This window comes from Lagopus muta, chromosome 1, assembly GCF_023343835.1.
Source record: "Lagopus muta isolate bLagMut1 chromosome 1, bLagMut1 primary, whole genome shotgun sequence".
NCBI lineage: Eukaryota > Metazoa > Chordata > Aves > Galliformes > Phasianidae > Lagopus > Lagopus muta.
Window position 1 is genome coordinate 59,357,266 of NC_064433.1, and position 15,238 is coordinate 59,372,503.

At 45.6% G+C, this 15,238-nt stretch overlaps 1 protein-coding gene across 1 annotated transcript in view; it reads right to left on the reverse strand.

Annotated features, from left to right (window-relative positions):
* Window positions 1-15,238, reverse strand: part of LOC125688250 (sodium- and chloride-dependent betaine transporter-like) — a 36,520-nt gene continuing 21,282 nt past the window's right edge. Inside the window, exons 9-15 of the mRNA XM_048934043.1 lie at window positions 14,706-14,830; window positions 13,994-14,106; window positions 13,252-13,389; window positions 12,157-12,259; window positions 6,039-6,139; window positions 4,772-4,942; window positions 1-2,562 (exon numbers count right to left, since the gene is read on the reverse strand). Of these exons, the coding sequence (XP_048790000.1) occupies window positions 2,419-2,562; window positions 4,772-4,942; window positions 6,039-6,139; window positions 12,157-12,259; window positions 13,252-13,389; window positions 13,994-14,106; window positions 14,706-14,830 (895 nt within the window). The 3' untranslated portion in view covers window positions 1-2,418. The remainder of the gene's footprint in view (window positions 2,563-4,771; window positions 4,943-6,038; window positions 6,140-12,156; window positions 12,260-13,251; window positions 13,390-13,993; window positions 14,107-14,705; window positions 14,831-15,238) is intronic.

The window sequence follows — 15,238 nt, forward strand, 5'->3', positions numbered from 1 at the left end:
CCAGTTCATATCGTGTTTATTTGCAGTAGCACAGCTCCACACCTGTGTTCAAAAGTGCAAGGTGATTAGTTTCTATCTAGGATTACTGCAGTGCCTTCAGACTACCTCAGGAAAAGGAGTGGCCACACCTCCACCACTTCCCTGGCAGCAAGACGCTGTCTTACACCTTAGAGACACAGCAAAAGGAGCCAAGGGGTTGAACATCCTACCAAGGTTCACACAAGAAACCCTTGTTAACTGAATCTGGATGCCATGACACAGTCCTGCTACTGAACTTGTGTTGACTGGAGAAAGGAAATTCCCTCCTCAAAACCAATGCCACCATTCTGATGGTGGCTGCCACCAAAACAGTCTGCCTGTGTACAGCTCTCCTTTGGGGCTGATGGAAAGCAAGCACTCATGGACACCTGGGGCTGGTGGCTTTACCAGATGACCGGGCTGTGCCACCACTGCATTGTCACATGCCTTGGCCTTGCAGTGCTGCCCACCAGGAGCTGTTGTTCTAGCACAGATAAGGACCTGCTGTAGAGGATGGCTCACCCCAACAAATTGTGAGCAGTACTGCTAGTCAGGAAGGGAAAAATACCAAAATGTTTACTGTGTGGCAGGGCTGCAAGAGTCTGGATTTTAAGCTCTTCTCAAGACCATTGCAGCAACACAACGTTTAGCTCCTTAATAAATAAAATAAAATAAATGATGCCTTCTGTGGTGCTGCACTCCTTCATAGTGAAGAATAACAAGGCTTGCCAGCTGTCTCTACCTTCTACATCAAATCATCTCCAATTAAATGAAAATATCCCAGAGAGGTACAAATTCTGATGTTTGACTTTCAGCATTCATTTCACCAACAATTTTTAGATGTTAGAGGAAAGGCAATTAAATGGGGAAAAAATTCCCCTATGCTAATTCACCAGTTAAACTCACATAAGACTGCAAAAGATAAGGTTCCCATAGCAATTGGAAAAGGTACTGCACTGCACAGATGAGACCTGATTTCCCCACTTTCTTTCAGCTCTGGCAGTTTATCTCCACACAGCACGGGGATGAGCAATTACTTGGAAGGAGGAACAAGAGAAAGGAGCCTGTGGCACCTGCGATTCTCTTTAATGGTAAGTCTCCTGCATGCTGCGATATGGCACTATTGCAAGGCAGACCCAAAGCCAGTGTGCGTTCCCTGGACCGTGGTAAATGGTCTGAGGAGATATTGCTGCTGGCTTTTGTGAAATCTCAATAGGCATTCAGGTAGGCTTTGTCACTGAGTGCTCGGGCCACACGTGACATAACAGCCTCTGCAAGACAGAGCTGTGTGGCTCCAAACGTCACATCCCCATGACATCCCTCCCAGCCATTGCACTGCAGTCACGACCACCCTGGCACAGGGAATATTTAATTTGACACAGTCTGCTGCCAATGAAGTCATCTTAGCTATTAATTATCCCTTTATCACTTCTGAGCTTATGATTATTGTGCCTGATTGTGCCTGCCATGTCCCATGAGCAGTTACTGGCGGCAGAGCAGAGGCAGCACAATCCTTCTCCCACTCTTGCCCCAAAGCTACTCTGCAGCACAGAAACAGACCCATCAACTCCTTCATTAATTCCTCCATAAAATGCCCCAGCAGTGCAGTTAAATTTGTGGGCGTGCAGTCTCCAGGGTTCCATTTCTCTTTGCTGTGCTGCAGCTCATTTTAACCAACCTGCTCTGGGTCTTCGCCTTCACTCCATGACTTCTCTGAGAGAATCACCAAAGATTCAGCTGTTTCACTCTTGGATACATGTTCACTGGCCAGTTTGTGTCTGACTGGGAGCACACCTCTGGGATAGTTAGCCCTCGCCCCCTTTCTACCAGAGCCTGATGTGAGATCCAGCATCAATAACTGTGTTTGCACCCAGTGCTCTGTCACTCTTCCTGTTCTGAAGCCATCACCACTAACTCTGCAGCCAGTGATACCTTATTTGCACCCTCTCCTTTGGATAGAGGTGATGTAGCAATACATTTCCCTTTGTCATCCTCATGCTTCTTATTTACTTCTGAACCAACTTGCTTATTTCCTGTGCTAACACCCCAAATTTGTGTTTTTGCATCCCTAACTTTTCTACTGCACACCTTTATTCTCTGCTCTCTCTCACTTCTGTGGTTTCCTTTCCTCCTCCCAACACAACTGATGTTTTTTTTTATGTGAGTGTGTGTGGGGTGGGGGGGTAGGGGGGGAGTTTCAGCTCTTTTTTTGTTATTGCACTTCATTTTTTGCATTTCTTTCCCTCTCCATCAGTGTCAGTTCTGAGGACCCCTCTGACAGCTGGCAGGAGTCAGGGGTGTCTCACGTGAAGGAGAGAAGGGAAGAGTCCAGGAAAAGAAACCACTTCAGGAAGGAGAGAGCAAATCAACTCAGAGTACGAAAGTGATGTCTTCAGTGCCTTAGAAATGAGTTTCCCTCTCTGTGATGCTGAGCATCTCCTGGACAGGAAGGGACTGCTCCTTGAGCTTCTGTTCAGACAGAGCCACTATGTGCTTCCTGGGCTGTGGCAGATCCTCTGCTGGGGAAATCAGCTGTGCGAGCCGCTGTGGAAAGGAAGTCTTTGTTAATTAAGCTGATAAACAAACCGGCACCCAATAGTGATCTACAACCATTGCTGGGGGCAAAGGCATCTGTAGAGCTGATGCTTACAGCTTCATGCTCCCCTCTTGCTGGATGGCTGTGGAAGGGGGTGAAGCAGGGCAGGCTCACTTCAGCTGCTCACAGTTACTGCATCCCTAGGCTCAGATTTGTGCTGTGGACTGACAACCTGACATACACGGCTCCCCACAGATATATTTCTGGGTGGAAAGATGCCAGAGATTCACTCCATAGGCACTTTGTGTGGCCACAGAAAAAAACAGGGTAAAGTCCAATTACTCTTTTCCTTATGCCAAGTAACCATGCTTCCTGAAAAGTCTGATGGGGGCTGTGCAGCCTTCTGTATGTCGTGACTGTCGGGCACTGGGCACCTTCTGTCCTGGTAGGAGGCAGATGACACCTCGCTCGTCGACATTCTCAGTCCCTCACCAGAGTGACACAGGATCAGGGGGTTCCTGCCACATCTGCCCTCTTCTGTGCCATCCCAGTTCAGTCACAGCTGTTGTTCTTTCATGGGCTGTTCGGGCCACGGCACACTCCTCCCTTACACAGCATACCACAGCAGAACAGACAACTCATCCATGATTCGTTTGATTAATTTTAGTGCTTCTGCTCGCTGTGAAATTCCTGCCAGGATGCAGGATTTCACTCATTTATTCAAAAGCATTTGCCCTGTGATTTGTGAAACCAGCCTTGGCCTGAAGCTTCTCTGAGCAACTCACTGCAGGTTTTCAATGCTTGGGACTTGAGCTGTCTTAATCAGACACATTAAGCAACAACATTTGTGTTTCTTGATCAGTCAAGTGGAGCAAGAGGAATCAGTTTGTTGCAGCAACTGATCATAATTGCCAATTAAAAGCTCACTTTCAGTGAATGGCTTGCAATATTCAGTTAAAAGGCACTGTACCTGGAAGCAGCTGTGTCATGAAAATAATTCATTACATTTATGGGGCGTGACTGGAAAAATGGAACAGGTATATTTTGAGAAAACTTGTTTACAAAACAGAAGCAAATATTCCAGGAGATTTCATGAGGTTGGCTTTGATTCTCCCCTGAATCAGCCCAGGCTTGGCAGCTGGCTCTTTCCTGCATGCCACAAGCATCCATTTGGAGATTTCTTCATAATAATATAACTGAGGGGTTCTCGAAAATTACAGATAATATAACCTAAACCAGGGCAAATAGAAAATGCTACAGTCTGAAACTGGCTGAAGCAATTTCTTGGATATGCTGTAAAATAAGCATTAGCACCACTTACAGCAGCATTCTAGTCCGAGGACTCAAAGAACTTGGCAACAAGTGAGGCATCTTGCCTGTTCAGCAAGCAGGACATTTAGGCAATCGCTTCACAGAAAGCCCTGAGTCCTCATAAAGGCATATGAAGCCTCTGAGCTGTCAGGAGTCAGATGCAGTGTCAGCCATCAAGACCATCTTCAAACTGGCTGTGGGATAGGAAAGGTGCAGGGCTGCCAAGTGGTCTGAAGCACAAGATAGGGCTAGGAGAGTTAGGATTCCAGATCTGAACTTGGAGCAAACTATATCACGACAACTTGCCACAAGATTGACTTATATTGTCTTACATTGGGAGGGATACATTTCCAAATTGAAATAGCTAGGGAAGTTAAAAGGTTGAAAGGTTGAGGTGCCTTTCCTTAAATCTGTGTTCAGTGGCGAAGAGAAATTACAATTTATCTTCCACTAAGCCATTTTATCAAGAGATATACCAGGCAGCTCCCTCCCGACCTCGTCACCTCTTCATGGCCACCAATAGCAATCAAATCTTGTTTTTGTACTTGATTTGCGCTGGCACAAGTCAGTAAAGGAAGAGAAGTAAAAGACGGTGTTATGCCATCTTTACTAACATCATCAGCATGTTAAAACCAGCCAGCATGTGGCCTCAGATAGCACACACTGGGAGGCCCTCTGTCATCCAGGGAAAACCCTGGAGAACTGATGATCAAACTGAAAGCTGTGCTCCCTCCAAGCCCTACATGTTGTCAATAATAGTTGTCAGGCATTCTGGGGAAAAGGCACTCACACTTCTCCTTGCCTTCTCAGAGGAAAAATGCACAATGTGTATCCTGCCTGGGGCCCTTCCCATGAGCTGTCATAGGGAGGCAGCAGCAATTCACCCAGTGACCACGATCTCAGTACCTGTTTCAGGGATCCCTTGGTCCTCAGGAGGATGAAGATGATGTAGAGAGGAATGCAGACCATGGAGGAGAGTGCCATCAGCCAGCCCAGCACGTAGCCCCAGGGTGGGTACACGTAAGAATTGTTGTACTTCAAGGGTGTGTACTTAATTAGGGAGAACAAGAAGACAGCCTGGGGAACACAGAACACAAACATAGCCAGGGCACAGGGAGTAGAGGAAGTCAGGCAGTCCAGCCCTGCACGTGCCAGCTAGGTGGCAATGAGTGTGCTGTTGTGCATGAGCTAGCATGGCCATTGCTCACTGCAACAAGCCAAAGCCTGATGTATGCTGACTGCATGCACAGTTTTCTCAGCCAAATCCAGGCTTCTCTGCAGGCTCCATGGAGGTTCAACCTAAGCAAAATTGGCAGCAGATTTGAGGGTCTGGGAACACAGAGACTGAAATTTAGTCATACTGAGGTTAGAAACTGTTGCTGTCCTTTTCAGAAGCATTTCAGAAGTACCAGGTACAGATTCGTCCATCTTGTGAGTCTCTAGCCACAGAACACTCAAATAATTTGTGCTGAATCAGGTTTAGTTTGAAAATTCCCCCAATATTTAATTCCTAGTGGACTCCAAGGACAGAGGAACAGAATTCTTGCGTAAACTGTAGCTATATCCTGTCTGTGTTCCCACTGATGACAAAAGAAACAATCCATAAGATCAGACGTGGAATCAGAATTTGCCACAGAAAACATGTAAATGTCAGTGAAGTAAAACTGGACATGAACTTGAAAGAGGCAGGAACTTATCTTTGAAGATTTTTTGTTGTTTTGTTTTGTTTTTTAATACAGTTGTCTGAAAAGTTTTCAAAGAGATTTAATAACACAGAAAGCAAATGGCCATAGAAAGATATTTATGAACAGAAAATGGGAGGTTGCAGGAACATGGACTGAAGCAAGTTTTTCACAACAGTGTAACACTCACCAGTCTTCTATTCAAAAGTAATTTGACCAAAGCTCTTCAGACTTTTAGGATACATTTTCCTTTGCCTTGTCAGTAAACAAGGCCTGTAAACAATGGCTTTTCAGGCTAAATTAATTTTCCAGGCAAAAGATGAGGCTTTACAAAGGAAAGAAGTTGACACCTCAGCTATGGATAAACTTGTACTTCTCCACAAGGAGCTTGATAAAATGACAGTAGCACCTTGAAGACAAATCAGCCTTTCCTACGAAGAATGTGGGGACCCAGAACAATCTGTTTTGTTGTCATAACTGCACACACTTACCAAGCACAGACCCGGGGTGAACACCAGCCAGCATATCTTGATCAAAGGCCATGGCCGATAACCAATCATGTCTTCAATGTTGTCGTAGAAGCGGTTGGCACCTTGGCCACCAGCCAGCACAGAGACAAAGTCAGAAGTGAGGATGTAAGATCATTGCTGTTTCCTTCAATCACAACTCATATCAGATCCCATATTTCTTTATCCTCAGTGTTTCCTCCTGGCAAAAAACATGGCTAGCCTAATAAGAGCATGTGACAGACTTTCCTGGTATCCAGAATGCTTACCTGTGGCTAAATACAGATGGAGGCTTTTAATTTCAGCCATAACTTTCCAGAAAGCTTGACATAAAATAAATAACCTGTCCCTCAGAGAGCAGCATCTGTAAGTCAGAGAATGCAGACCCTAGCTTGAGGGGTATTTGATTTACAGGTCAACAAGGGAAAGCTCTTGCAGATGGAGCACATGGGAATGTGCGAGCCCAGAGTGATGCAAGAAACAAAGAGAGCAGGGAACACCAAATAAAACCCTCTCTTTGTTACCAGCTCAACGCACCAAAGAGTTTATGTCAAGAATCCACACTGAATTGGGTGTTTCACCTGTCATGAAGAGCCTGCTTTCCACAGAATATTTAATTTTTGGCATAAAACCAAAACACCCGAAAATCCAAACTCTGCTAGAAAACAAGTCTTCTATCTGCAAGTATTGCTGTTCTGTTCAATATAAGTTAATCTGTGGATGCCTGATCTCTTCCTTCTCTCACTGTTCCCCGAAGTTGCATGACTGGCCCATTAAATTCAAGTCTAACTTCTGTACACACATCACAACACCATGGAAAGATCTGACCCTGTGTTCAAGAAATATTCAGAGGGTTCAAGTTAATGTCAGGGTTTAAAAATAAGTCAGCTTCTCTTACGTAGCCCATATTAGCCTGCACCCACCTGAACCCCATGATTCAACAGAGTGGGATACACCTCTAAAGAGCATCTAAAAATCATTCCACGGATCAGACCCTATCCACTGACTCTTCTCAAACCAAAGCATAAACTTGAAATGCATGCAGTGATATATAGAGAAGACAGCATAATGCAAGTGGAAATCAGCAGACCTTCTAGCTCTAGGATGTCTTCAAGGAATAAGATCCTCATAGATCATGGATCCTCATAAAAATGCACCCGTAAGAATGCACTAAGATCTTCCTAACTACTAGAGATACTAAATCAGACTTTCTCAGGTGAAATAGGGCAATATTGAACAAAAAGCTGGAGATAACTTGCCCATAGAAATGGTTACTGTATTTGCCTTATTGAAGTTTTATCATAATGCTTAGCTGATAAAGAATTCCTTCTTCTTTTAGGGTTGTTCATCCAATTGTGAACTCATTGCCAGAGTTCCTATCTCCAAATGAGCTGAGACCTTGTCTCCTTGCATCTTCATACCAGAAGGGTGGGCAAAATTTATCCTAGAGGACTTGCCACACTACCATGTGCTTAGTATTTAATGTGCTTTGTTGTGTTATCTTCTTCTGTCTTAGAACCAAGTCCCAAGATCTTTTTCCTTTGTGTGAATTCTACAAAAGCATATTAAGCATGTTTTTCTTTTCTGTAATTCTTTGTGTTATTTTCTGTATCCCATGACTAATATTTGCAGGAAAGCTCCCTTAAAACCAGCTTTTGAAGCATTTAGGAAAGAGGGATGGGGAGGAGCACGTTCTTTGAATACCTCATGGTTCCCATCTTGAGTTGGCAAGTTAACAAGTAGCTTCCAGCAAAAACAAGCTGCGCATATCAAGGGACAAGCAGCCTTGTGTAGGAGCCCAGCCTACATCAGAAAACAGAACCCTAAAACTTCCAAGCTACAAATCCCATGAGGCTTCAGATAATGTTTCTGAAAATATGTTGGGGATGAAGGGGAGATAATATAAAAATATGTTCTGCCACAAAGCCAAAATCTTCCATGAGGTAGGAAAAAAAGGAGAGTGAGATAAATGATACGGCTGCGGCATAGCGCAGTCTCTTACACCGTACAGTGTTTCCACAGAAACACACCATGATGTCAGATATACGATGGATAAATTAATTCACACTGACGGCTGAAGTCAATTTCACTGCAAATTTTGGATCTAAGATCTAGTGAGAGACGTAGTGAGTAAAGAAACACAAAGATGCCAGACCAAAAGAAAGACACAGTGCACGTCTATTCTCCAGGAAGGAAACAACACAAACCTTACAGTTAGTTACAGCGTGGGTCCACCTGTTCCCATCCCTATTCTCTGTAGTATTCCCATCAGGTCCTGTGTTTCCAGGACCACTGTGGCAAACAGTAGGGTGTTGTGGTGAAACACGATGGACACTGACACGAACAGCCTCAGAAAGTACATTAATGGGAGCTTTTACGTGTTCTGCTTTTCACAGGATATGGAAAAGTAATCAAGCTAAAGAAATCATCAATTCAATCACTCAGCGTTGGCTTTTTGTGCAACTTGGAAGCTAGAGGATTTGTGCAGTCCCCATTCCTTCTCAGAAGATTAGAAGCAGCTTATAACAACTGCAAGTAATGAAAGGGACAAAGATTTTTCTTTTCTTCCCCACCCAGAAACAGTGTGTTTCACAGATGAAGTACATAGTCCAGGAAATATTTCTCAATATGTCCTGGTTTCAGCTGAGATAGAGTTAATTTTCTTCCTAGTGGTAGGTATAGTGCTGTGTTTTGGATTCTGGACGAGAATAACGGTAATGTGCTGATGTTCTGATTGTCACTGTGAAGTGCTGCACAGAGCCTAGGACATGTGTTCTTCTGGTGCTGCCCTGCCAGTGAGGGGGGAGAAGCAGATGGGAGGGTGCAGAACCAGGACAGCTGATGCAGACTGGCCACCGCTGCACCATGTGGTGTCATGTTGAACAACAAAATGGAGAAGAGTTGGCTGGGAGGACAGCTGCTGCTCAGGGAATGGGTTGCACATCAGTCAGTTGGTGGTGAGAATTGAACTGTGCATCACTTTTTTTGTATATTCTTATTGTTATTAATTTTCTCCTATTTTTCTGTCTGATTAAACTGCCTTTATCTCAGCCTACAAGTTCTATATTTTTCCATTTCTGTCCCATATCCCCCGAGTGAAGGGAGAGGGTGATCAAACAGCTGAATGGTGCTGGGTTGTCTGCCGATTTAAATCACAATACAGTACATCCTGTTTGAACTGTTAGTGTAGAGCCTATGACAAAACTCTCTCTTTTAAATCTTTTCTCCCAAGCTGCATTTATTTGCATTCATCTGTACTGAATTTCATCCACAGGAAGTCAGTACATGATGACCTTGGTGCCACGCCACAGCTCTGAGCTTGTGTCTGCTCTCTTGCTGTCCCAAACCTGCAGTGCCCACACCTGTGCCAAAACCATGAAAATGCTGGCAGGACATTTGCTGGGGCACTGTAGGAACTGTGTGCCATTTGGGTAGCAGCTGCTTTTAAAGAGCCTTTGCAATCCATAAATAACAATGTGAGGTTGCCTGTAGCAGGGGCATCCAAGAGGATAAAGCAAACTCAGCTAGGGCAGCCTGATGGGCAGGATCCAGCCAGGAGGAACCCGCTGCTGCTGCTGGTAGACACACTGCATGTGAGCAAGAGAGGAGGATTTATACCAGCTCAACACAGATTCACCCTGCAGCCACCCACAGGTGCCTGCTGGCATCAGTTTGCTTTAGCTTTGTAAACAGTTCCAAGGGCTTCAGCCCCAGCTCTCATGCAGCGATGGAGGCATGTGCTTTCTCCTGCAACAGCTTATCATAATATGCATGCTGTGACTGCCTGAAAAACGAAAACATCACTCCCATACCATGTTTCTGTGGCATCATGCTGCAACCCGAGTGCACAAGAAGAGTACCCACTTATACGAGGGCTGTGTCGCCAAAAATGGAAGGGACACAGGTGGGGGAAGAAACCAAGTCACCTCTGTCCCTCCCTGCAGCAAACAGGATTGGTAGGTGGGATGCTGTGAGGTCCTTGTGCAGGCAGAGAGCAGTAAGTGAGGAAAGCCTTAGATCTGAGCAAGAGCATCTGCCTGTCAGCAGAGGGAGGCTGCCAAGTGGTGGGCGGCTGGCGTATGTGCTGGGAGAGGGGAAACTCAGAGCGTGTATTTGTGTTAGCAAAAACGTTGTAATTCTTCACAGTGTAAGCAAGAGGCTTGGTCCTGCCAATTCTGAGGCTGGGAAAAAAGCAGTAGTTGGCACTAGGCACATCTTTTCTACTAAGATGGCCTGTCTCAGCCTACTGTCTGCATTTCAGCCCAGAATCAGACCCATGGAATGGCTACTTGCCACAAGGAGCAGGGCAGAAGGAGGGAAGAATGGGCAAACTGTAATGTAAATTTAATGTAGCTCAGGGTGGTGATAGCGAAGCCCTGTTATGCATGGATGGAAATCTCCTTCTCCTTAGAAATCTCACAGGGAACTTACAGAAGTTGATTAAATGCAAATCTGGCCAAGGTCTGGCACTGCAAGCTCTCAGTTGAGTTTCCCTCCCAGGATATCTCTCTAGAATAAATCTCTCCTACAGACACACTTTTCTTGCATCCCTGGAAGGTTAAACAGAAGCAGCAGAACCTGCTCCTATTTCAGTGAGAGAGAAGTCTTTCCAGACCAGGAATTGGTTCGATTTGTTTGAGTGTTTGGAGAATATGACATGAGAACATCTTTATCAGCAAGTGCACTACAGCCGTGGCAAACTCCGTAAAACCACACATACCAAAGAAAGCAAATGTGGAGTGACTGTTCTCCTATCTCTTCTGAAGTAAGATCTGTGGGGCAGAAAAAGGAACTGGCAGGTGGCAGGTTCAAAACAAGCAAAAGATTGTGATACCTCATACCACAACAGACCGAGCTGTGGAACTACTTGCTGTAGGGTTTTTTTGGCTGATAAATGCTTACATGAGCCAACTACAAAAAAAAAAAAAAAAAAAAAATACAGAAGATAAATAGGAAGATTTTACTTTCAGCTCTGGAAATCCTTGACTTACAAGTTTTTAGAAGTTGGAAGAATATTCCCAGGAAATATCATTGCCAACTTACTATACTCCCCCTGTACTCCTCCCTAAACATCCAATGTTAGCTATCAAAAAAATAAAAAGATATGAATGATGCTCATGCCTGCAGTGTTTTCCTTAGTTTGATCAGGGCACAATACCTGATGCAGCAAGGAGCCAGTGGGTGCTGTTTTTAAGGATGCTGTCAGTTTGGTCTCATCTATATGACTTTATGCTATCCTTGAAGATGCTGGACTGCCATATCAAGAAGCATGTGGATGTGGCAATGAGGGACGTGGGTTAGAGAGCATGGTGATGATAGGCTGATGGTTGGACTAGATGACCTTGGAGGTCTTTTCCAACCTTAATGATTCTATGATTCTATTATGCCAAGGACAGGAAGCCTCTGCTCCATAACACACAAAACTAACTCCTCCTGGAAACCACCAGCCTCAGTATGTACTTCAGTGAGGGGGACTGCAGCCTGTTGGGCTCATGCACTGCTCAGCAGGGCAGAGACCTTCCTGGATACCACAGGATTTTCTGCTTACTGCACACCAACAAGTGACTGGTTTCCTTCTGGTAGTTCACTGAGCTCAGCCTAATTCTGCTCCTGCATGGTTTGGTTACAGTCCTCACTGAGTGCCAAGGCAGTCCCATTCATTTCTTTTGGGACTGCCATCACAGCCCGTGAAAAATATAAAGTATGCATCATCACAGAAGTGGCACGCAGCAAGTCTGTATTCCAGCACTTTGTGTGAAACAAACTGGCAGGATTAAACCAGAGGTACAGGGTACAGACTGAAACAGAGTCTGATGAACAGCAGTCACTCCTCCGTAGCTGGTTTTCTAATCCATAGGATGAATGGAAAGAGCAGCAAGGTAACACAAGATAAGAAAGCTTCAGAGATGGAAAAGTCATTTCTACTCCAAATGTAGAGCAGTTAAAAAATGTTGTGAGGAAACACACTGGAAACCAGACAAGAAAGAGGGTAATTACAGCATTTTCTTGCTTCCTAAGGGAGTGGTGAATCTTCTCCATCCACTTCCATTTTCCCAGCCCCAGCCTTGAGAAGCAGCAGCACAGGTTTTTGTCCTCTACTTACCGTAAACCCATCCTACACAGATGACTTCAAAAATGGCCAGGAATAGCAGGCATGTGCCACTAGCAGCATAGTAATCAAAGAGCTGGAAGATGTACATCCCACCCTGTAACAGAGGTAGAGAAAAGGGAGTCATAGCAGGTTTCCATGTCCACAGGAGCACTTTATTATTGGTTTGGTTTTGTTTGTTAATCACCTAGCAAGTTTCCAGCATTACTTCAAAGCACTATGACAGTGAAAATCTCTGCATCTAAGAAATGGGGATCCTGATTGCCAGGATATTCAGATGATACCTTATTTTGCCTGCATCCATGTTTACATATTTCTCAAGGTCCATACCCCATGATGGCAGGCACATCACTTCCTGCTGCCCCTATCTCTTGGGTTGAGCCCTGTCTACTTGCCATCAGCTAGCTCTAGAATTCAGTCGCCTCATATTTCCATGTGTGTTTTCCAAAGAGAAAGCCATGCCAACAGAAGTCAAGCAGATGCTTTCCAAGGGTGCTGAAGGACTCTATCCACTGACAGAGTAGTAGAATCCCTTTATCCCACCACATATAAGGTGGTGTACTGCAACAATGGGTGTAGATGCCTCCACACGAGGGGCATACCAAATCCATGGAATCCCTGAGTTCAGTTTCTCACAGTTGAAGCTCTCTTGATCACATGCCTGGCATTGCATCAACACAACTCTGCTGCTTCTGGTCCAGAGACAACAGGCTCTCCCTTGGCTGAAGCAAGATGATGCTGCACTCATTACCCCATCCTGCCCTCCTGCCACCCTGCTTCTCATGCAAAACAACCAGCAAGTGATCACTGCCCTTAGAACAGCTTCTGAATATGCAGTTCAGCTTGCTTGAGCAAGGTGGTATTTGCATAAGGCAGCCTTATTGAGCTGCAGGGCTGTCTCTGTGGCTCCATAACAGGTGCAGGAGCATCACACCATCAGCGACAGTGGCTGAGAGACAGCTGCTAATGCACTGAAAATAAAGGATAAACAAAAGCATCAAAGACAAGCCTGTTGCCTCTAAGTGCTCCTCCAGAGCAGTCATGCAGGATTTCTGGTGTCTGGTTGTAGCCCAGCTCCACCTCTCTTACCTCAGTGACCAGCAGTAAGCCCAGCAGGTAGCACATCACCGCAATGGCCAGGATCAGCAGCTCCCGACGTCCCTTCTTTCGAAACACTCCCGGGAACATGTCAATAAGAGCTGTCACCATGCTTTCCACACAGACAAACTGTAGGAGAATATAGGTTACAAAGCCTAATGTCTCCCCTTCCCTGAGAACATGCTCACTGTCCTTTTCTCCTCAAGACTTGGAGACTTCTCCCAAGACAGCTAGGCCAGTGTGAAGGAGAACAATCAACAAGGTAAGGAAAGAGGGGAGTTTGATTCAGGGAACAAAGAGAAGTGGAGGTTCAAAGGTTTAGGTGCTACGAAGTAGAGTCTGAACAGAATGCCCTGCTTGGCAGCCAGACCAGGACACCCCCTCTCCCCTTGAGCCTGCATACCAGGGTTTCACACTGCTCTGCTGGGTTTTCCTCCTGGAGGGTAAGAGGTGGATGCAAGACCATTCCCCATATGGAGATGTGCTGGGACACCCTCGCATACATGTGAAGATAAAGATGCCAAACAGAGATGCCACCACATATACCCACTGGCCTCTCTTCAGCCCTGGCTGTGAGTATCTGTGGTGTGAAAGAGCTGTGGACAGTGTGGAGAATGTATTTGAGGTACCAGCAAAACATATAACCACCTAATCCTTTCCCACAGGCATGAAGACGTGCGCAGAGTGGCAGCAGACACTTAGGAGTTGGAGAAGGAGGGTTAGCTTGCTGTACCTGGCTGTCCAGTCCCAAGAAGATCAGCATGAGGAAAAAGAGGCAGGACCAAAGCTGAGACACGGGCATCATTGTTACTGCTGTTGGGTATGCTATGAAAGCCAGACCAGGACCTGCCAACAAACAGCAGCATAACCACATCTGAAAGCACTGGCCCTGCAGACCTCACTGCAGACAGCACAGTGACAGAGGATGTAGATAACATCTACATCCTTGGCCCTGCACGTGCCAGCTAGGTGGCAATGAGTGTGCTGTTGTGCATGAGCTAGTATGGCCATTGCTCACTGCAACAAGCCAGAGCCTGATGTATGCTGACTGCATGCACAGTTTTCTCAGCCAAGTCCAGGCGTCTCTGCAGGCTCCATGGGGGTTCAACCTAAGCAAAATTGGCAGCAGATTTGAGGGTCTGGGAACACAGAGACTGAAATTTAGTCATGTTGAAGTTAGAAACTGTTGCTGTCCTTTTCAGAAGCATTTCAGAAGTACCAGGTACAGACTCGTCCATCCTGGGGGTCTCTAGCCACAGAACACTCAAATAATTTGGGCTGAATCAGATTTAGTTTGAAAATTCCCCCAATATTCAATTCCTAGTAGACTCCAAGGACAGAGGAACAGAATTCTTGTGTAAACTGTAGATAACATCTTGGGCTTCACCTCAGAAAAGCCCCCTTCCCCAGCCTCCTTGGGCTCAAAGTCTGCTGAAAAAACCTACCTGATTCAGCCACTTCCGCAATGGGTACACCCTGCTTTTGAGCCATGAAACCCAGCACAGAGAAAATGGCAAAGCCAGCAACAAAGCTGGTGGCACTGTTCAGGAAGCAGAGCATAATGCAGTCCCTGCAGGAGGAGATGAGAGAGCACACTGTTTCCCTTTGCGCAGCAGGCCCACTTAGGGTCACTTCTGTACTCAGCTTCCCCAAGCACTGAGGAGTGTCAATACTGCTCCTCAGCTCCCTCCAAAGTAACCATCAATTGCTATGGAGAAGTGCAGGTATGCAGTGTATTTGGGCTGGAGAGCTATCTAGAGCCATGCCAACAGTGCAAGGCACATAAGACACTAGAGGAAAGCATCAATACACTGCTCCATGAGTGACAGACACATTGTGGAGTGCCGTGGGAAAAGTATTAATTGCCTGGCCAGCAGCCACAGCAGCACCTCTTTGAGAAGGGCAGAAGAGATGACTGATGTCTCCAGAGCACTGTAAAATTTTCCCATCTGCGGTGGAGCAATACTGGAAGTAATAA